General features: G+C 40.4%; 3 protein-coding genes and 1 non-coding gene across 7 annotated transcripts; 3 read left to right on the top strand and 1 right to left on the bottom strand.

Moving 5' to 3' along the window:
• The first annotated feature begins 9,816 nt into the window (after positions 1-9,816).
• On the top strand, positions 9,817-12,895 carry LOC113149706 (alpha-1,6-mannosyl-glycoprotein 2-beta-N-acetylglucosaminyltransferase). Its single transcript, XM_026341940.1, has one exon. The coding sequence runs from the start codon at positions 10,022-10,024 to the stop codon at positions 11,261-11,263; it is 1,242 nt and encodes a 413-aa protein (XP_026197725.1). The 5' UTR covers positions 9,817-10,021; the 3' UTR covers positions 11,264-12,895.
• A 317-nt stretch (positions 12,896-13,212) lies between these two features.
• brox (BRO1 domain and CAAX motif containing) lies at positions 13,213-19,575 on the top strand. 2 transcript variants are annotated; one of them, XM_026341920.1, is made up of 13 exons: positions 13,213-13,307; positions 13,790-13,909; positions 14,140-14,246; positions 14,934-15,030; positions 15,479-15,574; positions 15,710-15,782; positions 15,883-15,988; positions 16,296-16,385; positions 16,504-16,589; positions 16,722-16,803; positions 16,968-17,118; positions 17,370-17,529; positions 17,681-19,575. In XM_026341920.1, the coding sequence occupies exons 2-13, from the start codon at positions 13,809-13,811 to the stop codon at positions 17,762-17,764; spliced, it is 1,233 nt and encodes a 410-aa protein (XP_026197705.1). In that variant the 5' UTR covers positions 13,213-13,307; positions 13,790-13,808; the 3' UTR covers positions 17,765-19,575. The 2 variants fall into 2 exon arrangements, with proteins under 2 accessions (XP_026197705.1, XP_026197706.1); XM_026341921.1 differs by having other exon boundaries at positions 13,213-13,314.
• Positions 19,576-20,243: 668 nt separating this feature from the next.
• On the top strand, positions 20,244-21,734 carry LOC113148980 (protein FAM177A1). Of its 3 annotated transcripts, none has more exons than XM_026340774.1 (5): positions 20,244-20,486; positions 20,691-20,854; positions 20,944-20,998; positions 21,089-21,183; positions 21,323-21,734. In XM_026340774.1, the coding sequence occupies exons 2-5, from the start codon at positions 20,702-20,704 to the stop codon at positions 21,509-21,511; spliced, it is 492 nt and encodes a 163-aa protein (XP_026196559.1). In that variant the 5' UTR covers positions 20,244-20,486; positions 20,691-20,701; the 3' UTR covers positions 21,512-21,734. The 3 variants fall into 3 exon arrangements, with proteins under 3 accessions (XP_026196559.1, XP_026196560.1, XP_026196558.1); XM_026340775.1 differs by having other exon boundaries at positions 20,681-20,854; XM_026340773.1 differs by lacking the exon at positions 20,244-20,486 and having other exon boundaries at positions 20,494-20,854.
• Positions 21,735-21,784: 50 nt separating this feature from the next.
• trnas-gcu lies at positions 21,785-21,866 on the bottom strand. The gene has a single exon. It is a non-coding gene; the product is annotated as a tRNA-Ser (tRNA).
• Between the last annotated feature and the right edge of the window lie 354 nt (positions 21,867-22,220).

Genomic DNA, 22,220 nt, shown 5'->3' with positions numbered 1-22,220 from the left:
TGGCCACTTGAGGGCAGCGCAATGAGCTGTAAAGACAACACTGACACTCATTTTAAAAGGTTGATACTGCTAAGAGCCATTAAAGCAACAAAACCTGCATATCCGGGCCATGCTCTTTGGGTGGGCTAATTACATTCCACATCAAATAGAGTAATTTTACCCACTGATAAAAAAATATTTGTTAAAAGTCTAGATAAAAGTAAAAGTAATTCTTTTAGTAAAAACTGCTACAAAGAATTGAATCTTGGTTGAAAGATGAAAGCATTGCACACTCTACATAATATTTTCACTGGCAGGATTTAAGACTTAAGCCTTCCTCATGATCTCCAGCTCTTGATTTAGTGTGTAATTTAATGCCATAACACAAGCAGGATAAATCAGGGAAACTCCTCTGTGTGCCGTTATGTAATCCTCCGCTGTGGCCTCCAAATATCTCTGGACAGGCCTGGAAGATCAGTGTTCGACTTTTTATCTCCTTTTTAAACTGTGTGCAGGAACAACTGTCGGTTATGATGAAATCCAAATAGTATTCTGTCTCTGTCAAGTCGTAAATCTTTAACTGGTCTTTTTTGTCAGCACTGAGCAATGCGTCCAAAACACTTTTCACAATGGGATGAAAAAACATGAGAACTGTTTCCTTTCTGAAGCAGACTTAGATGTTGTAGAAGAAATAAATTGCAGTAAAAGTGTAACAAAAGAAAAGCTGCCTGGTATGTTTTTCTGTCTGATTACTGCCTTTGGACCATAAATCACATTGGAAAGTTACTTGGTTGGATACTGATAATATATCAAATCTGCTTGAATGGATGAAAATGGCCTGATCTGAACAAAAGAGCGATGGTGTACACACATCACAGCATAGAGATTAATGTTTAAATGATAAATTTAATTCATACACTTTGGCTTGTTCTGACTCTCTGACTAATATGTAAATAGAGTTTTTTATTTCATTACCAAGCAGGCAATCTTAGCTAATTAAGTGAATACAAATACTGTGAACAAAGGTATTCTTGTCCTGGATGGGCAAGACTTTCCTGGCTGCAGTGTGTTTTTTATAGTCATCTGTTGTGGGAATTTTTCACATCTGGCATTACTTAAGTACTGTGGAGAAAAGATGTTGTCCTCTGCTGTGTAAATACATCATAGCAAGGGTTCAATAAAAACCCTGTAATACTTCTAAATGCTGTGTGAGAGACAATTCCCAGTTTTTCTACTGGCAAAAGAGAGAGAGGCGAGGAGACTGGTGTTCCAGGCACATGGAAAAAGTTTTGAAAATAGCGAAACACGTGACTGTTCTTGGAGCATACCTGGGGACATGAATAAATCAGTTTTTGTGCATAAACAGGAAGCTAATATGACGAATAAATACTAAAGTTCTACAGCTCCTGCATGTCAGCACTTACAAACTCCCTTCTTATTTGCAAAATGAGTCAATAATAGTTGAAAGCAAATAAAAACTTGAGATATTGAGAATAAAGTTAGTCAGTGAGAGAGAAGTATGGCTCTCATTATATAAGACATTACGCACCCTATTTCTGATGAATTAAAGTGGACATCACAGGCTCTGCATCATAGTTAAACCATCCTGCTGTGCCCACACACTCTTTAAATGACTCTATTTCTCTCTGTTTCCTTCTTAAACAGCAGAACTTTACTTTACTTTCCACCTCCACCGTCCTTTACCTGTCGGGTTGTTTAATTTGACTTTCAGTTGCACATTGCAAACCTCCTCTCTGTTGTTGTACGATGCAATTATTATTAATCACTTGTTTAATACATGAACAATTTGTTTTATTGGCCTTCGTTTTATTATGTTCTCACTCTGAAATTGCCATGATTGAACTTAAGGATAAATTAATGACATTTTCTTTGGCAGAGACATTCACCAGCATGGCAGTAATTATAGCTTTCTTTGAAAGTTTTCTGTTGTGATGCAGAATAGGAGAATCTGACAAAGACACAGGGCTGAACCCGTGCATGTATACGGCCCTATGACGTCTTGTGCATGTGAAAGTCTTCTGTTTGATCAAAGTCTTTTTATGGAACAAATCTCTCAGTAAAAAAAGAAAGATTTGACAAGATGGGAACAATGACGCTTGCTAAATCACCAATTTCACTAGCTGATTATCACTTCCTCTGTGATTCATTTTCTCTTATTTGACTGACTGACTGAGCAGCTCAGCTCTGTTACCTCCCATCACATTTGCACATTTGAACTTTGAGGCACACGGTGCTTTCTCCAGAGTGGAAAGTACTTTTTCATTCGTTGAAGTCTTTATTCATTCGGTGAGTTCCTGCTTTTAGAAGTGATTTATGACTGAGCGGAGCAATGGTCTTGTTAAAAAAAGCTCCAGAATTGTAATGTGATACCTTTTGCAATAACTATTCTTCATGAATCGTTATGTAATTCACACTTATTGCATTAGGTGCAGTAATTGTGTTAGGACTGTAGACGTGGTGCCTGAGAAGTGAAGGAAAACAGTTGGTTCTGCACATGGGGAATAAGACAATGTGCTTTGATTTGACTTGCACAGAGAGAGCAACACATTACATCACTCAGAATGATTTCCACACACGTACAGTATCCTGTTGTTCCTTCAGTCTGTCTCGAGTTTATTTTCATGGACTCCATGGAGGTTGTAACATTTCTTCTGCAGCAGCAGGAAGCATGTACATTAGGATAAGACTGTTCTGGTGTTCTTGTGGGCGTATTTCCAATCCCCACCAACTAAGTGTTTAATGCAGCGATTGTTAGGGATGTGTCTTTAACTATATTGAGAATGCACAGTACCTCTGATGAGGGTGTTGGGCCCCTTCCTCCACAGGAATGCTGTTTGTAGAATACTGCAGTATACATTAAGCCAAGTGTTTACAACAAATCCTGGAAATCACGACAGCGAACTACAACCACACGTCTACTAGAGTCTTTTCAGCTGACCCCCCTTTATGGAACTCAAGTGTTTTCATCCACATTTTTATTCTAAATGCTAAAACACAAAGGAATCAAGATCACACTGTGCCTTGTCATTATACCTCCCAAGACTGTTGGAAGAAAGCTGCATGCGTGGGATTTTAACGACAAGTAACCCACATGACAAGCCCTGACCTACAGGGGCTTCGTTTTCGTGTGGGACACTGCTTGTGGCTCTGTGAGCTGAATGAAGGAATCTCAGAAAACAACCCTGGCGATGTCATCAGGGGCATCTAGACTAGAGACGACATACAGTATTTAAAAAAATATGGAACAAAATCCAGGACAAGAATGCCTTTGTTCACAGTATGTGCTAAGATACAGAGAACGCCTGCTTGGTAATTAGATAAAAAACTCTATTTTCATATTAGTCAGAGAGTCAGAACAAGCCAAAGAGAATAAGTTTAATATTTATCATATAAACATTAACCTCTATGCTGTGGAAAATCCATGTTTACACCATTGTTCCTTTGTTAAGATCAGGTCATGTTTATCCATTCAAGCTGATTTGATAGGTTATCAGTATCCAACCAAGTAACACCACCGTGTCCTCTGTAGTCAATAGTCAGTGTTCAGGTTTGTGAAGTCACCTTGTGTCTCTTTGCAGCTCTTTTGCCTGTCTTTACATTGTTCGGCATTCCTTTTCTTGTTTCTCTTATTAGTTTGCTGGTACTTTTCCACAAAAACATAAGACTGGTAGACAAAGAATAAAGGACAACGTCCTAAGAGATACAGGTTGTCCAAAGTTCAAAGTAAAGCTACACCAGTGCCTGATCGCCCCATCAGTCTCCATGGAGCACTGTGCTGCAGAAAGAAAAACAGACCATCTACAGACTATCAGTGTTTCTGGGAGAATGTCCTTTGGAAGGTTGAGACAAAACTGGAGCTTTCTGGCGAGTCACATCAGCTCTGTGTTCACAGATTCAATAAATATATTTCCAAAGAAAAGAGCAGCGTACCCACAGAAATACATAAAACATGTTTTGGGGCTGCTCTGGCTCAGTCGCAGGTCATGGGACTTCTGCACGGATAATAAACTGAAACACACAACACACAGCCAAAAGCTTCACATTGAACTATTCTGGAGTGACTTCCTGTCCAACATCTGTACGAAGACCTGAGACATGCAGGCTGGAGAAGACTCGAAACCTCTCATTTGCAGGGACTGACTTTAAAGGTTGTGCAACAAAATACTGAGCTAAGGGTCCCGTTACTTTTGTCAAGAACATTTTCATTTCCACGTTGTATTAATTAATATAATGTGTTGAATCAATCAATAAAAACAAAGCCAGTTATGAATTGAATTGAATTTATTTATGTTTTATTCAGTTCTTCAGTTATGTCAGAGTAAGTTGTAGATAGTTCAAGAAAAAGTCCCCTATGGGGACAATAAATGTCGTGCTGCAGAGAAAACTCCATCTAGAGTGAAAACCATCTGGATGTGGAGCTGTTTTATTGGTGCAGGGAGCAGACCACATGTAGAACACACATGTCAACCAACAATCAGCTGTCATATTGGTAAAGATTGTGCATGGTGAGGTTTTCAGCCTTCTGATCTATCTTTGAGAGAGTTAGCACTAACACAGGGCACAGCCCTGAAAATTCAGTTGGTGTGGTGCTGATGTTTGCATGCTGGGGATTGTGCTGTATGCTGAACACCACTAAATAAATGAAACACAGAAATTCTAATAATTGTTCTGCATCTCACGTGGATGTCATGCGTAGCATGCAGTTTGAGACATGACAAACAGTTTGTGCTCTGACTTCACTCCAGAGGAGGAGAGTTGATGCCATCTATTGATTAGTTCCACATTCTTTTTTGCTTTGAGGACGAGAACACTGTGTACTTTTTAAGTATGCAGTATGCAGACGGAGGCTCCGTCTCTATGTGAAGAATACTCATGATGTATTGAGGTTCCCATCATTTGTGCTTTTGCGCCTTTATTTCTTTCAGGATTTTAAATTGTGAGTGAGATTCTGCTGTGCTTGCTCTTGGCTCCACGCTGTAGCTTGTTGAAATGCAGCCGCTGGCAGCTTGCGCAGGGTAATATTTGTCGAGAGCCTGTTGAATGAGGTTCTGATCCAACTTGAGATTGGAAAAAGCTGTTGCGTGTGGTGTGTAATACAGACACACAGGGATAAAAGTGATAAAAAGATGAATAGTGTGAATGGTTTACCTATCGTGTGGGCACTGGAAACACCACCACACCATGCTGTGTGCACCTAGTTTAGACTTTAATGAGATACAATACCAGAAGTTGCTTTCTTCTTACTTTGATTAAAACTCAGAAGACACATTGATCAGTCAACTGCTACCACCTAGTGGCTCCAATAAGCAACTGCACTCTGTATGAGCACAGTTGTTTCTACCACTGAGTGCATGTGTGTTTCTAATAATGAACTCTAATTGTGTTTTATTACTGTTTTATTTCATCATCTTGAAAGGGTAGAAGAAAAAAAAACAGTAGGATTCCTGTAGGATGTTCAAACGTTTGTCACACCTTCACAGATTTCCATCCACCATTCATCCCTCGATCTGTGCTTCTGGTTGCTACCCAACCCCAAAGAATAACACTAACATCAGTTTGCTTTGGGTTTTTTTTAACTAGAGAACTTTCTGTCTTATCAATAATTTGAACCATTCATGTTATTATTATACACTCTTCCAACAGCAGCAGTCAGCACGGGGATCTGAAAACGCCTGTGTGGGCTGGTTGGACGATTTCAGAAACTGTGGATTCAGTTATACCTAATGAGTTGATCCTACTGTGTGTTTTCTATGCAAAACCCTTCTCTGGAACTGCCAGGTGCTTTTTCCTGCTTCAGTGCATGCAGAGTTGAACGGCCGCAGAGAAAGTTTCAGAGATGTGCAAACATATGGTGCTCGTCGGAAGGTTTCGAGCTAGGCTGTCAGAAAGAGAAGCAAGAAGCATATTGTACATATATTTCATATATTTCAGATGGTGTAGTCAATCCGTAATCTAGTGAAGTCCGGCATGTGCTACCAGCTGCATCCTCTCTCTGCAGGTGGTGAAGTTCCATGTTGCGAACTGCCTCCCTGAAGCGGAGAAGAAGCATTAATCACATTAAAACACAGAAAAACAGACACAGTCCCGTGAAAATTAAATAAGACAGGACAGGAGTGACGACGGCTGTGGTCTTTGTGTCTCCAGCCAGGGAAGCTGGAAAGAAAAGCACCATGTACTTCATTACTTGCATAACAAGATGTGTGTAAAGCTTCAGAGAAGTCAAACTAATACCCCTGAATGGTTGTGGATGGAGACTTGAGACTCTCTCAACCGTGCCCCCCCCCCCCCCTCCCCGTGGACAGGTTAGGTTAAGACTGACAGTTTTACAGACACCAGGTGGCGTGTGCGAGTGTTACTAAACCCAATGTGAATTGCGGGTTAGTGAAAGGCGGAGAAGCATGGGAAATTTCCCTGGCGGACGCTCAAAGGGCTGTTGATGCTACACAAGGGGTTTGCTACAAGACATGAGAAAGACCAGCTGCAAAGAGACTGGGCAGGACCGAAGCCTGGGAAATGCTGATCCAAGGAAAACAAACCCACATCTTTGTATGCTGTGTGTAGTTTTTCTTTCTACGATAAAACAGGTTAAACAACCTAATTCACATCAGAGGGTTTGTTAACTAGAGTTCATTGGTGAGACTGGTCGGACCAGTTATACAGTGAGGGTGGCTGTCGAGCCCTGTTGTTCACATGAAGGTAGCTGTAAAGTGGTTTGTCCAACAGGACACATTAAACAACACTGAACATAAGACCTCTTCAACCTTTTCCCTCCAGTGATGTCCAAACGAGTTGGCCTTGCAGTTCCAGTACTTTTACATGGGACTGTTTATGACACTGGCTCATGTCGGAGTCGCTTTGCTCGAATGGGATTCAGGAATTCTTGGAAGGCGCCACAGTTTGGGGCCTATTAGACATACTGCTATCAGTTATGTACCTCGTAGTCTTTTACTGACACATCATTCAAATAAGTTTGCTCTTCTCACCATATTCAAACTAATACGTGGAAAAGCACAGCTGTTCAACTTCCCTCTTTTTGTTTGCTAAAAAAAAGCACAGACAACTAAATTATGCTACTGTTTGCTTCACAGTTTGTGGTTGAATAGACCCAAAAGATCACTTCCTGTTTCTGAACTTTCATGAACACATTATTACTGATCTAACTAGATATGTGTATTATGACATCCCTCTGACTATTGTGGTGGAAAAAACCTGAAGCACATGCATCTCAGATGAAAGATGTTCCAGTAATCATCCACAAATAGCTCCATTTAAGAACACGCTCACAAACTAACTTTGCTACAGTTGTTACTGGCAGTGCTAAATCTTTTTTTCTGATGGCTTTGTGTTTGTCTGCTTTGCTGCTGATCAACCACAGGGAGGCATCAGCGTCCAATGAAATCAAACTTTCTGTCACTAAGTGGAATTTGTATGAATAATAAACAATAAAACAGACTATGACAGCCTGCGAGGTGATCATGAAATGAAAATGTCACTTTAAACAACAGCCCGTTATGAGCATTCTTCAGATAAGACAGTGACCTGTGGTGGAGATGATAACATTTAATTAAACAAGTGCCATTACATGTATAATTTAAGTTTTCAATCCAATATTCCATAGAACGTGTTATTTTAAACAAACTACAGCCGTATGTCAGCAGAAGGTAAGACAGACACTCAGAAAGATTAGAGCCAATACAACAGATGAGAGACATTTAACGGCATTAGACATATCGTTCAGTTAGGTTATATTATATATAGTATGCTCTCCTTCCCCTTATATCCTCTGCTCTCAGAATGCAGGGCTCCTTTGGTTCCCACAGTTAAAGCGAGGCCAGCTGGCTGCAGGGCCTTTTCCTATTGTGCCCACTTCCTCTGGAATATCCTCTCTGCTGACATCAGACAATCTGACTCTGTAAAGGCTTTTTAATCCGACTTTAAATCTCATTTATATCTCTTAACATATTATTTAAGGCTTGTAGCCTACCTATTAACATTCCCTGGACAGTGGGTTGCTTTTAGACGCTATTAATCCATCATACTTAAACATGAGCAGCTGCGGGACTCTCACTGTCTCCTCTCTTCACTTAAGATGTGTTAGACCTCTCTCCCCCCCCCTCCTGGCTTTCAGCACCTCATTCCAGAGAGCCGGATTTGGATCTTCGTTCCCTGCAGCCTCAGCTTCTTGCTGTGTCTCTGTCTCGTGTTTAATTCTTCTCCAGATGTGTGAATGATGTGCTTGGGTTTTGCAGCTTGTGTGTTTGGGTAGACTTTCCTCTTTCCAGGTCTTCATCACACACACTGCTATCGCTTTTAACACCCACCACAAATTTCTGAGGTTAAAAAGTCATATTTTTGAATAGATTAAGAAATGATGAGATAAAAAAAATCTAAATTGTCAAAATTCTAAGATTATAATTTTAACTTATCTAAAACTTTATGACTTTTGATCTCATTATTTACCATTGTTTTTTTTTTGTCATCATAACAAACCTTTCTTTTTTAGAGTTTTTCCAGTTCGCTCTCTCTTAAGATGGAGAAAACAAAACTATTGAGTTTATCTGTGTCATCACCACAGAATCACTGAATCATATTACACACTTAACAAATAGTGCCGGTATTGTTCAGCTGGTCTCCTATTTAATGCAACTCCGGCCCGAGTATCTCTAGTTCCATCTTGTGTTGTAAAGTCCACTCCTAGCAGGGGTATCAAGTTTTCCAGCCATTTACATTACGCTACTTTTGTTATGTGTTGCGTTGAGACCTGTAACGACCAATTCAACTCGTCAAACCTGAACTGGCAACTTCAGCCCTGATAAATCTTCATCTCAGGGCTGACCAGTTTCTATAAAGTCACTGGTGGTAAAAGTAAAGTAATTATACTAATGATGTATTATGACTATGTGTGTATTGTATTATTTCATTATAGATATTAACTCATCAAATTAGCATAATTTTCTTCTTTTCTATTAACTGATTAAAAAATTAAATACAGAGAAATATCCATAAAACAGATTGACGTTTTCAGTTTTGTCCCACCAACAGTCCAAGTTTCAAAATGATTAATAACTAATGTAAAATACTGGAAAGAACAGTGGGAAATCCTCACTAATTTAAAGCTAGATCATGTTACACTGGCACCTCAATACTTTTCATAAATAAAAAAAACTAAGGCTGTCAAATATAGATATTTATAGCTTTTTTAATACAATTTCAAGTTGTGTAGTTACACACAATCTCTGTAGATATTAAAGTATACACCATGAAGAAATGATATAAGTTAGATGAGCTAACCGAGGCTGATCTTATTAGATCTTTCCACGTGTTTTTAGTGGATTCAGTGTTTCTCAGTGTTTCTCTGGGGCCTGGTTTCCACTTCCTACTCGTGTTACACAATCTAAAGGTGGGACACTGATTCGTCGACAGGAGCTCGCGCGCTCCGCAGTTGGCTGGATTGTACACGTCAGCAGCAGCAGCAGCAGCAGATGAATCAGAGTCCCGTCAGCTCCTTCCTGGTGCGGCCGTGTTGACACCTCTCAGCTCGTTTTGGGTAAGTTACACTTCAAGAGTTCGCTTTAAGGGAAACTCGACACGAAGCGCGGGCTCGCAGCTCGGTGTCCGACCAACGCTCCCTCACTCACTCACTTCTCTTTGTCCTGTTTGTGTGTGTGTGTTTTTAATTATTCCCACAGGTGCTGAAAAGAAGCGTCGGTTTGACAAATGACGCGGCTTCCACAGCGGAAAGACACAAACAGAGAGACAGACAGACTGAGAGACAGACAGACAGACTGAGAGAGAGACAGACAGACTGAGAGACAGACAGACTGAGAGACAGACAGACAGAGAGAGACAGACAGACAGCAGCCGTCGACAAACGCGCCACACTTGGTCCGAGGCACGCGACTGTTTGTGAGAAGAGTTCCGCGCGCGAGGACAGCCAGCCTACGATGAAGGCGCGCGTGATAAGGTGAAGGGGGAGCCGCGCTCGTTTCTTCCTCCAGAGTCTGGATCTGCCGGGAGAACAATGAGGCTCCGGCTGCTCAGGAGGAACGTGCTGGTGCTGCTGGGTGTCGTTTTAGTAGTCGCCACTCTCTTTGTGTCAACACGTGTCCTGATAGTTTCTGATGATGACCAACGTGGAGCTTCTGACAGCGGTCAGATCGACGTGGACTTTGGTGCAGGGGTGAAGTTTCACCCTGGACTCAGTCAGACTGTTTACAACGGCAATTACAAACAGCTTGTTCACAATGCCGACAGGTTTCCAGGAGACCCGCAGCTGGTGCTGGTTGTGCAGGTCCACAACAGACCAGAATACCTCAGGCTGCTCATCAAGTCACTGGAGAAAGCTGCTGAGGTCCACAGCTTTCTCCTTATCTTCAGCCATGACTATATCTCAGAGGAAATAAACGCCATTGTTCAAGGGATCACTTTTTGCAAAGTGCTGCAAATTTATTTCCCTTTCAGCACTCAGCTGTATCCCAGCGAGTTTCCTGGGCAGGATCCACGTGACTGCCCTCGAGACATATCCAAGGACGACGCTCTCAAAACAAAATGCCTAAACGCGGAGCACCCTGACTCCTATGGGCACTACAGGGAGGCCTTCATCACGCAAACCAAACACCACTGGTGGTGGAAATTGCACTTTGTGTGGGAGCGGGTGTATGCGATGCAGGGTTACAGCGGCTTTGCTATCTTTCTGGAGGAGGACAATTACATCTTACCTGACTTTTTCCATTTCTATAAATCAATGATAGAGTTCAGGAAGAACAGCTGCACCGACTGTGACATGATGGCTGTGGGTAACCACAATGGCCTCACTGACTTTACCAGACTCTCTAATAAGGTGTTGACCACTAGCTGGATGTCCACTAAACACAACATAGGCATGGCCATCTCCAGGGAGGTGTACTACAAGCTCATGGGATGCAGCAATGAGTTCTGCACTTATGACGACTACAACTGGGACTGGACTCTGCAGCACCTCTCAGGAACGTGCATATCAAAACCCCTCAAAGTGCTCGTAGCACAGGGCTCCAGGGTGCTTCACACAGGAGACTGTGGCCTTCACCGGAAGGAGAACTGCAGGCCAGAAATGGCCTTACAGAAGGTTGAGGAAGGGCTTCGGTCAGCCAAGGATGGCCTTTTCCCTCCATCTCTTGTCTTAAACGGCGCAGAAGCAGTGGAGCACAAGGCACACATGAAGAACGGAGGATGGGGAGACGTTCGAGACCACAGTCTATGCAATAACTATGTCACACGTCTTTGAACTGTAACTTTCCTCCGTTATTGGAATTGTGCAGGTGTATACAAACTCTTCAGGGTTTTTGTAATTTTTTGCCTTTTCACTTCTAGCAAGGTCTTCCAAGAAATAGGACCAAATCGAGCCAAAGACACTGCTTGTACACAACTGGAGCTTGTTGAGCCGAGTTGAGTCATGGCAACTGGACTTCCAGATAACTTCACCAACAGCTAGAGTTTTACTTGTTGTAAAATCATGTCCTTTTTTTCTTTGTAAATCACCAAAGCTGCACATTTGCCAAAGACTTTGTTTATTTTCTTGATGCTTGTGTTGTGTGTAATGCGTGCAAGCTGAGTCCTGCTGTTCAATTTGAGTTCATCAGGTTTGTGTTCCTCTGGGTGTTGTACAAACCAAAACAGTAGATTAGATGTACTGCTACACAGCGATAGGTAGTAGAAGTGAACCACTTGCATTTACACACAATTTTTTCAAATTTTTTTTACAGATATATTTCCTAGAACGACAACAATACACAGGAGGAAGTTTAGCATGTCTGCTGAATAAGTGCTTTTATGAAACCATTTTACATGTGTGGTTTATGGTACTATTTGAAGTTAACAGTAAAGTGGGACATGTAACATAAAGCTTTAATCGAAATGTGTATGACAATTAAGTTTTCTGAGAGCTGGTAGTTTTGTACCATAGGCTGTAACCATGATGGAGTACGTGTTACTGAATGCTCCTGTTTTCTGTCTGTCATAACCAGGGCTTTCATTCTGAGGAGATGTTGACGGACTCGATGTCAGTCACCCTGCTCCGCACAGTTTGGTTCACTGGTTGCAACATCAAATGCTTGATATTGATTTCTTCCTTTTTGTTTGTCAGTGCATATTTGCTTTCAGAGAAGAGAATACTGACCTTTTGGAGTTTTTTTCTTTTGTTCAGTTTTCGTTCTGTGAACATCACAGTTGTATGTGATTCTGTGTTTCTATATTTGCACCTTCCTTGTTAAAACTTTAAAACATTTTTGGAGACTTTAGAGAAATGACATATGATATATCAACCTATGTGTTGGTGACATTGCCTTTTTCAAGTACAAAATGATACTACTTGTTTATCGTAATGATGCCGTCTTTGCCTTCCAGCTGACCAAAAGTGCCTTATCCTTTAACCCAGGACATCGTTAACCTAGTACTTATTTGACTAAAGCCAAGGATATTTTTTTTTATCTTTGTTCATTCCTAAGATTTTGAGGAGGAATCAAATGTAAATTCTAATTTCACAGAAACAAAATTATGTATGAGCAATAATTTAATTATAATGATTAAATTATTGTGTTTATGTTGTTTGTTCAGGTGTCACTGGCTCCAGATAAGTGCAGTAATGTGATATATTGCCTTAAAAAGATTCTTAGTTTAGCCAAGTCACAAAGATTTACTTTGTAAAAAATTATGTTCTTTGATGTGTGGTTGTTTTTTAATTCCTGTTTTCTTTTCTTTTTTCTTTTTGTTTTTTTGTGTGAAATGCACATTTGAGAATGAGACCAACAATTTGTATGTTGCAACAATCTTTTTTTGGTCATCACTTGAAATAACTGTGCATTGTTCACCTAATGTTTGCCAAATGGGGAAAAAATAAAAGAAAAATTGAATGTTAAAAGCTTGTTTTTGTCATAAATAAAAAAATTGTAACACTTTATCATACTTTTCTACTAATCTTCCAGAAAGGAATGTAAGGCATTTTATATTATATCTTGTAATTGATGCATTTAATACTGATTTATAATTGAATTAAGTTAAAGTAAGTTGCAGACATCAGGATGTCAGTGACTGATCTGGTTAAAAACACACATACAGTGTTGGAAGTGTTTATTGTAGTGAAGCCACAGAAACCTCGAACAAAAGAAGTCCATCGATGACCTGAGAGAATTTCCGGGCTACGTCATGTGACCAAATGGCCTATTTTGATTGGCTAACGTCTGCTCCGTATTTATTTCCGGAAGTAAGTTGTTGACAGTGTCAGACTTTCTCTAAGGACTATCAAACCACGCTCTACAGCGGCGTAACAACAGGTACACGGTAAAAATATACTATATTAACGACAAAATAAAATGTTTGTATCAATTTATTGGGTCATATATTAACTCAGTTTGTCGTGTTTACGTGTGTCTTAGCCGTTAGCTGTTGCTCATCGTTGCTTACGTAATGGAGTTTTGTTAAAAACAGAGAAAAAATGAGATTAAAACTCTTCATACCAGCCCAAAGTAACGTCAGAGGCTTTGTATCAAATATTCAACAACATTTGACATGTGGAAATGATTGTGCCTTGAGAGTGAGCTAACACAGCCGCTAGCGAGTTGTAGCTCCAGTAGCGCTATGGCTAAGCTGACGTTAGCCAAGATGCCATATTAATTAGCAGATAGTGGTACATACTTCATAAATGACTAATCCGCTGTTACTTTACTGGGAGGCCGTACTTTCCACTGTGTCCAACATGTATTAACATAGGACATTAACTGCCTTTCATCTTTGTCTTTCTCTGCGTATACTTTAGGTGTGTCCTCATTCACAGGATGGCACATTGGTTTCACAGAAACCCTTTGAAGGCAACGGCGCCTGTGTCTTTTAATTTTTATGGAGTGGCAGGGAGCCCCGCTGCCAATAAGATATGCAAGTACGTCTTATCTCTGCTTAATACACAGCCATTACGTTGTTAGTTAGTTACAAGTCTTTTGCCTTTCACGATGATGTCATGACAGTATCGATGACATGGTAGAACACCTGTCATGATCATTCTTCTCTCTTTGTTGTATAAAACGGCAATGAGGTGTTGAATATAATCATTCTGAATACTAATAATAATCAGTGTAATGTAGAGCATCGGTTTATATTTGACACATTCAGTGACCTGAGGACAACCAGAGCAAGACTCCTGGAGATGTTTACTGATGTCACCTGCAACCCCGAGATCATGAAAAGTGCCACAGATGCATACCTCTCCCTCCTACAAGGTATGTTTACGCTCCCATAGATCAGTCAGGTTTACAGTGTTTTTCTAGGCTTTTAATTAACATACAGTGGTTGGTCATTATCAACAAATGCTGTTAAGTCAAACATTGTTCAAACCAACAGAACGCTTTATACCTTCTAGTGTAGATCCAAAGCTTCCCAAGGTACTGTATTAAAAAGGCAAGAGACCATATAAGATATAATTTTAGGGTCAGATTTGTATTCTGAGACTCTACTGACATAGTTTTGAACAATACTCTCAGCTTATGTTTTAGAAATTTGGCCATGTCCAATATGGACCTCTGTCATCACAACAGTGAAGTTAGAAAAAGCTTAATTTGGGTTCTTTGAATGTCAGAAAATAACAGACAAGGCACCTGATGGAAAAAGGCAGCGCAGAGTGACTGCAGATAAAAGTCACATTCCTTACTGAAGGAACAGGCAGAGAATATACAGTATATGATATTGTCAGAAAATATTTTTTACAACTCTAACCCTAATAAACATTTTGGCATGACATTGCCTGAAAACACAGCAACTGCAAAAAAGTAATTGCTTACCTACTGTATAATATGAACATTATTACAAAAAATACACTTCTAATCTAGTTGTAAACAGTTGTAGTTGTTGTATTGTGTTTTTTTTTTTTTTAAATACATATGATAGTCATGATATTTCTGACACAACAGGCTTTATCTCATCCTTGGATGGAACTACACAGGAGAACAAGATGAGGTTCATCCAGAACTTCAAGTGGACTGACACTTTACAAGGAAACACACCAAGGTAGAAAGATAAAGAAGGAATGTGTCCTTTCCATCCTGTATTAGGTAGAAACAGTCAATTTTTTTCATCTTTGAATGCTTTGAGTGATGGATTAACAAATGTATAAAGAGTTTAAGAGCACCTAACATGGTCAAGAACATTGACTATGTTAGGTGCTTTCTACCAAGGGTTAGATCTCCTTAAGTTTATCCACTGAAGCACCTTTTTTAAATGACACACAGGTAGATTTAATCTACTCATCAGAGTTAGTCAACTTGCAGCCACAGTTCATCTATTAGAAATACAACTGTGCCTCAAGTTTCCAGCTGACTAAGTCGTACTGTGAAAGCTAAATTGTTTTGTTTTCAGAACAGCTGTATTTCATTATGTTAGACATTGTGATCAACAATACATTGAACAGAGTTGTTTAGTCTGTGTAAACCACTGTATCTCCTTGTTGTCCATTCAGTGCCCAACAGGATGCAGTCTTTGAGCTAGTGTCTATGGCCTTCAATGTAGCCATCTGGTACACCAAGTTTGCCTCGAGGCTAGCAGGAAAGGAAAAGTATGTTTTTGTTCAGACTGGTACAACAATTAATGTTACATCAATCATACATGAATTTATGCAGTATTTAAAATTCATACATTACTTTGTCACTACATTCTAAATTTGTTACCATCATGTTTCTCTGTTTAACAGCATAACAGAGGATGAGGCGAAAGAAGTTCACCGGAGCTTGAAGGTTGCGGCCGGAATATTCAAAAACCTCAAGGTGTGGTATATCTACGTATATGTATATATCTTCTCCCTGAGTAAGTTATTAGAACATTAAAAGAAAGAAAACAAACAAAGCTCTAGTGTGTTCCTTGCAGGAGATCCACATCCCTCGCCTCATCACCCCGGCTGAAAAGGGCCGAGACCTGGACCCCAGAGTGATCGATGCTTACATCATCCAGTGTCAAGCAGAAGCTCAAGAAGGTGAATATTTACATTTTCATTTATGTGGAGACCTGATATTACAAATGGTGGAAGATCAAATAAAAAAAAAAGGAAGTTGTACTGTAGTTCATAGTATAGTATTTCATAGTTTATACCATATCATGTATGGGATACTGTTACTCGTTCAGTGAACTCTGTATCCAGAGAACAGTGTCCTCACTGTTCTCTGGATGTCCTCACGGTCTGGTGTCCAGTGCCATGAGTGGGTCAGGACGCACACCTTTTGTTTATTAAATTTGTATGAATTAATAGTGGAGTTCTCTGACGTGTTGTCTCATTTTTACAGTGACGATTGCCAGAGCAATTGAGCTGAAGCACAACGCCACACTCATTGCAGCGCTCTCATTTGAAACAGCTAATTTCTATCAAAAAGCTGGTCGGTATCTTTGTGCTTATGCTTGAACGAATATCCAAATATTACAGCAATGACTTTAGCAGGAGTCATTAGCACTTTATAACAGCGTCTCAATAAGAATCAATAATGCTGTCTGCAGACCACACACTCAACACCCTGGAGCCAGAGTGCAGCAGCAAGTGGAGGAAGTACTTTCAGCTGAAGCAGCACTTTTACATGGCTTATGTGAGTTCATGCACATGCTGGAATAAAGTTGTCTTTTACTAGTCTTACATAACTACTAAATAACTGACTTATACCGTAGTTATGTAAAGAAAGAACCTCAGTGTGCATCATCATATAATTCTGTGTTTGCAGGCATACTGCTACAACGGGCAAACACTGCTGGCAAGTGACAAGTGTGGCGAGGCTATAAGATCTCTCCAGGAAGCAGAAAAGTGTATGTATTGCTTGCTGTTGCAACAAATGAGTTGCACTTAAAGTCATATTTCAGATGCTTCCCGTGTGTTTGTTTCCTTTGTGTTCGGCACTATTTGGAATCGTATCACGTAATGAACAGTTGTGGTTTCTGCTCGCTTCCTCTCTTGTGACATCACTGTTTAGGTTATTCCCGTGCCGAGGCGCTGTGTAAAGAGTATCGTCAGACCAAGGGCCCGGGCACCACGGCCAAACCTTCAGAGCAGCTCTTCTTTCTCAAACTGGGCGGCGTCATTAAAAACACACTGGAGAAGTGCCAGAGAGAAAATGGCTTCATGTGAGTCAGCCAGGGCAGATACACACACCTATACTTAAAGAGTTAAATACTGTACACAGTGTACACATTCACAGAGGCGCTTATGTTTCCACTAGCTGTCTAGTTTCTAGCTAAGAGCCGCATACTCTATCTTGTCCAGTTGTAGTTTTTTGATTGGTGCAACCCTGTTGTATTAGAGATTTTATAAGATATTAACATGATATTAAATTGTAAACACTCCTCTTTCAAATTCTCTGGACATATTTCTGCAGATACTTCCACAAGGTCCCAGCTGAGGCACCCCAGCTAGAGTTGAAGGCGAGCTACGGCCTGGCCGAGCCAGTTGCCTTTGAGTTGCCACCTCTCAGTGAGCAGTGCACTGCTGAAGTCTATGCCACCTTTGACCTGACCAAGGGGCCCAAAAATGACAAGGTACTACATCATAACACAAAGGTTATATATGTATATATATATATATATTTATATATATATATATACATAACCAAAAGATAGAGAAAAGAAAGTGAACTTATGTTTAAAAGTTCACATGCCTTTTGTATTTGTATTTGTGTTTTAACTCCAGGCCAAACCCAAGGAAGAGGAGGTGAGACCAGTGAAGGAGCCCGATTTGAAGCCTCAGAAGGACACAGGCTGCGTCATCTCTTAAACTCTCACAGATTCCACTTTCACCCTCATGCTGCAGTACCGTTAGAAATGCTGGCAACCATATTTCTTTCCATGTAAACCTTCATAGGACAAATGTATTTTTTGTACTATAAATCCATGGTGTTTTACATTATTGCTGAAAAGTATGTGGTCTTTGGATATGACAGCCATTATCACCACATTTACTCCAGTCAAACATCACCCTCAACAACAGCTCACACTGACCTTTAATCAGCTTGTAGATGAAGTAAACCTGAAACATTAGAACAAAAAAAGAAGTGATCAGAATGTTCTCTCAGGTGATGGTTAATAGCCACACGTCAGCTGATCAGATTACTTTCAATTAGTTCCTGATTATATTATTAGCCTTATGGGTAATGTAGTGCTATTAATGGTGCCTTTGGCTGCAGTGTGAACCTGTTCACTGTGTCTTCTTACACAAGCATATGTGTTTTAACCCTTTTGACACAGGAGCAGTAAATTAGTATGAAAGATATTTGACATTTTGAGATAATTACGTGGTAATTTGGACACAATTTAAATGAAATTACTAAATATGAAACAGTTTTAGATTTTTTTAAATATAATTACCTGGTAATTTCGCCACAATGGTAATGAAATTATAATGTGTGAAACAAGTTTGAAATTTTTATACAGTTAACTAACAACCAATTACCGTAATTCTGAAAATTCAAGTAGAAAAAGTAAATATAAAAGTAAATATTAAATATGTTTCTAATATCAAAATACAATGTGGCCAAATTTCTAGGTAATTATATTACAGTTTAAAACTTATTTAACAGTAATTGGCTGTAGTTTCATTTAAATTGTAGAAAAGTTATTCTGTAATGAGCAGGCTGTAATTTACTAGTGTACCACACATACTTATGATAATTAATAGAAATGTAAATCAGCAGTAGACAGACATATTGAACCAGCCTGCATATGCTGTCATTGGATTGTTTTAGCTGTAGCAGTTTACAATCATCTAATTTAGATCACATATGTACTGTAGGTTTGTTTTTTTTGTTGTTTTTTTGTACTTTGACCATTCATTTAAAAGAACGTCCTGTTACTGGATGAGGTCGAATCATTCTTCAGCATGATGGTGCCCATTTGGGGATATTCTCCTGGATAGTTTTTAATTTATTTCTGTTGTTATTATAATGATATTTTGTTTGACACCTTAAAACACTTACAACAGTGAACACTTGTGCGTTATTAGAATCGTATGTTTTTGGTGATGTTGGTTTTCAGTGGATAAATCAGAATAGCTACTCACAGGTACTCCTGTCAGCTTCTCTGTTGCTAAGAGTTGTCAATAGTTATCACACTGTGTGGACGGAACATGTATTTAACGGGGTCCCCTCCCTTGCAGACAAAGATCAGGGCACGACTGTCGACACATAAGAATTTCATGTGCGGCTCAAGAGCTGCTCCAGCTGCTTTGCAGAAGTACTATCCAAACCCGTGAGATGACGCATGCCTACCAATCACTAGAGATAAACGCTGAGCTAGACTGGCAGACGGACATGCTTTACTCCCCCCATCCCCACATTTCCCCCACATAGTAATGTGTTCGCACTTTATAATCAGTTGTGCAGGATAAAATACTTTATATGGAGCGATTGACTTAATCGAAAAGCCTAAACGTGACCGGGGCTAGCTCTTTCTTCTCTCCAAAGCAGATGTTGTTGAAAGGATGTGTTGGATCATCATTACAGTGTACACTCCTGTAGCTCTTTATTCTTCTTCTAATGGTGTCCATGTAAAATGTATTCCAAACGGTATTAAATCATCGGTAAAACTTCACTCTTCCATGTCTTTTTGTTTATACCAGCATGTATTTTTACTCTAACTCCAAATAATTCGATGATGATGTTGCCGTAGTGACATTTGACTCCATTCTTTGTAGAACTGCTTTAAGTCATATAGCCATGCTAAATGGTTTACAATAGACTTATAGTCTCCAAAACCTCATTTTGTCTCTTGTGACTCAGGACGGGTTTGCACTTGAGCTTTGGATCACCATCTTGCTGCATAACCCAACTGTGCCTGTGCATTGAGTCACAGACTGATGACTGGATGATCTCACTCAGAATTTTTAGGTAGAGAGCACAGTCTTTCTAACAGACGCTTTCTGAACACTGACCTCAGTGGAAGTGAGTGAGGCCTGCAGGCCTTTGGAAACTTTCCTGTGCTCTTGGGTGACTTCCTGGATGACACTTTGCTGTGCTATTAGGGGAATTTTGGAAAGTTAGTCAATAGTTTATTTATAATAATTTATTTAAATTTTAAGTAACAAGCAGCAATACAGTAAAAAATGAGTCAATTAAATGTGAGTGTTAAATGTTTTATCTGAGTTTAGGACCAAATGTAAAGATAATATTGGAAACAATAAGCTTTGTACAGCTGAAGTTGCAATAAACAATGACATTCTACACGCACGCAGCATGTCCAACCCCTTTGAGCTCAAGAGTGAAACTGATTGCATTACAGTGGCAGCTCCCGCACTAGTTGCTTGTGATAAGGTTTGGCCCTGCTGGATTTGGTGTTTTCAGGTTTTAAGACGGATCCCATATTCCGCTGTTGTTCTTCTCCACGTACTGTAGCGGAGTCAGCATGGATTGACGTGTGGTCCAGCCGTGACGTGAAAGACAGAGTCGACACTGGAGCACTGAAAACAGACCTATAGTATCTGAGGAGTGAACAGCCACCAGGAAGTAAGTGTTGTAATATTGATGCAAGACAAACAAAGCTGTTGGCTCAGGTTGTGTGCGACTAAGACTCCAGCAAAGGTGCAGCTGTTTGTGACTAAGCTTTGAGCCTAATGCAAGTTGGTTTATAAAGAAGCCTGCGGACTGACAGCATGCTGTACCTTCAGTAACTAATGAGTAGTACTTCACTCCAAATAAAGACCTCTCCAGTCTGTCAGGTCATGGACATCCAGGAAACCCAGTTCGAGGATCCCGCCCCGTCCAAAAAGAGGATCATCCACTTCTCCAGCGGTGATACCCTGGAGCTGGAGGACAGCGAGGAGGAAGAGGAGAGGTCATCAAGCGCACCGCCCTTCACAGAACCTACAGAAACCGTGAGACGCTGTTCAAAAGGGAGGACATTCATGCTGAGTGTCAAGTAGCAGGGAAGTCACGTCTGTTTTGTCTGTCTCGTCTGTCTCAGACTAGGTTCTCCTTCAAGAGTTTGGCCGTTCTAGTCGGGAGGGTTTCCCTGCTGAGTACGTATTGTGACATTCAGAGTGTGCTGAATAAACAGGAGATGTATGCACGTCTCATGACTTTTCTTTATGTCTCCTTACAAACACAAGCTTGTGATTTTCTTGGAGAGCGACTGGCTGGAGCACTCGGACTGAATGCAGCCAAATACCAGTACGCCATAGATCAGTATCATCACGATCGCAAGGTAGTGTCAAATTCAACGGCAACAAAACAAGTGTACTGGCAAAAAGTCAACTCCACTGTGTGATTTGTCAGAGCAGCAGGAAGTCGTAGTTAACTATTCACTATATGTGGTCACCTCTTTATCTGTGTCTCACTCATAGAGAAAAAGTGACCATGCCACAGATGTCCAGAAGGAGGGACAGGCAGAGGCGACCCAACTCTCCTGTGGACAGACTGGGACTCATTATGGAGCTACAAGTGATGCAAGATGCCTGGCTGATCCCCAGGAACACACAGGAGAAGGTTACTGCAACAAGGGCTATCAAGCGGAGGAGGACTGTTTGAAATAAAACTGATAAACAGACAGAATGCATACTGCTTTACAAAGTATTGTGATGCCGTTTACATGGTATTGTAATGTTACCACAGCTGTGAACAAAAGTAAAACCCAGACCTACGCTGCAGGCGTAGAGATTTGAATGGCGTAGGCTCATGGTCTGTGAACGAGCTGTATTAAAATAAATTCTTAAATATAAAATAAAACAATAAACTAACCGCGAGAACAAACACCACACTGTCCAGTTTTAATGTCGTGGTTGAAAAAAGAAAAGACAAACAGATGTCGACGAGGATGGGATTCGAACCCACGCGTGCAGAGCACAATGGATTAGCAGTCCATCGCCTTAACCACTCGGCCACCTCGTCTCTATGCTGCCACATCAACCACAGCCTTATATCAACTATCACTTTATGTGTAGCTCTATACACGTAGGTAAATCAGTTCGGGAGCGAAATTCAGCAAACTTTAAAGATCTTGTGTTACCGAACCTCACTGTTGTCGCTAACGGGCTAGCCGTGCTATATTCAGCTAGCGTGAGCTAACGCTACCGGCTAGTGAAAAATGAAACAAACGTGATGCAAATGCATGCATATGTCACGATAGTTAACTACCCGCAGTTACCTGGAGTTTGAGTCAATGCAACTGGACTTCCTTAGAAGTCAGTTGTAGTCAACTAATGTAAACTGTGCATGTGGATGCACACCATTTGTGGTGTTTGA

The sequence above is a fragment of the Anabas testudineus genome, chromosome 24, assembly GCF_900324465.2.
Source record: "Anabas testudineus chromosome 24, fAnaTes1.2, whole genome shotgun sequence".
NCBI lineage: Eukaryota > Metazoa > Chordata > Actinopteri > Anabantiformes > Anabantidae > Anabas > Anabas testudineus.
The sequence above is the reverse complement of the archived record's forward strand: the minus strand, read 5'-3'. Positions and strand labels throughout refer to the sequence as shown.

Coding starts and splice junctions, on each gene's coding strand:
- LOC113148980 (XM_026340773.1), top strand. CDS start 20,654: ATGAGTAGTACTTCACTCCAAATAAAGACCTCTCCAGTCTGTCAGGTC. Junction 20,999..21,088: donor CGGGAGGGTTTCCCTGCTGA/GTACGTATTGTG, acceptor TACAAACACAAG/CTTGTGATTTTCTTGGAGAG. Junction 21,184..21,322: donor AGTATCATCACGATCGCAAG/GTAGTGTCAAAT, acceptor TCTCACTCATAG/AGAAAAAGTGACCATGCCAC.
- LOC113149706 (XM_026341940.1), top strand. CDS start 10,022: ATGAGGCTCCGGCTGCTCAGGAGGAACGTGCTGGTGCTGCTGGGTGTC.
- brox (XM_026341920.1), top strand. CDS start 13,809: ATGGCACATTGGTTTCACAGAAACCCTTTGAAGGCAACGGCGCCTGTG. Junction 15,989..16,295: donor TCAAGCAGAAGCTCAAGAAG/GTGAATATTTAC, acceptor TCATTTTTACAG/TGACGATTGCCAGAGCAATT. Junction 17,119..17,369: donor CAGAGAGAAAATGGCTTCAT/GTGAGTCAGCCA, acceptor ATATTTCTGCAG/ATACTTCCACAAGGTCCCAG.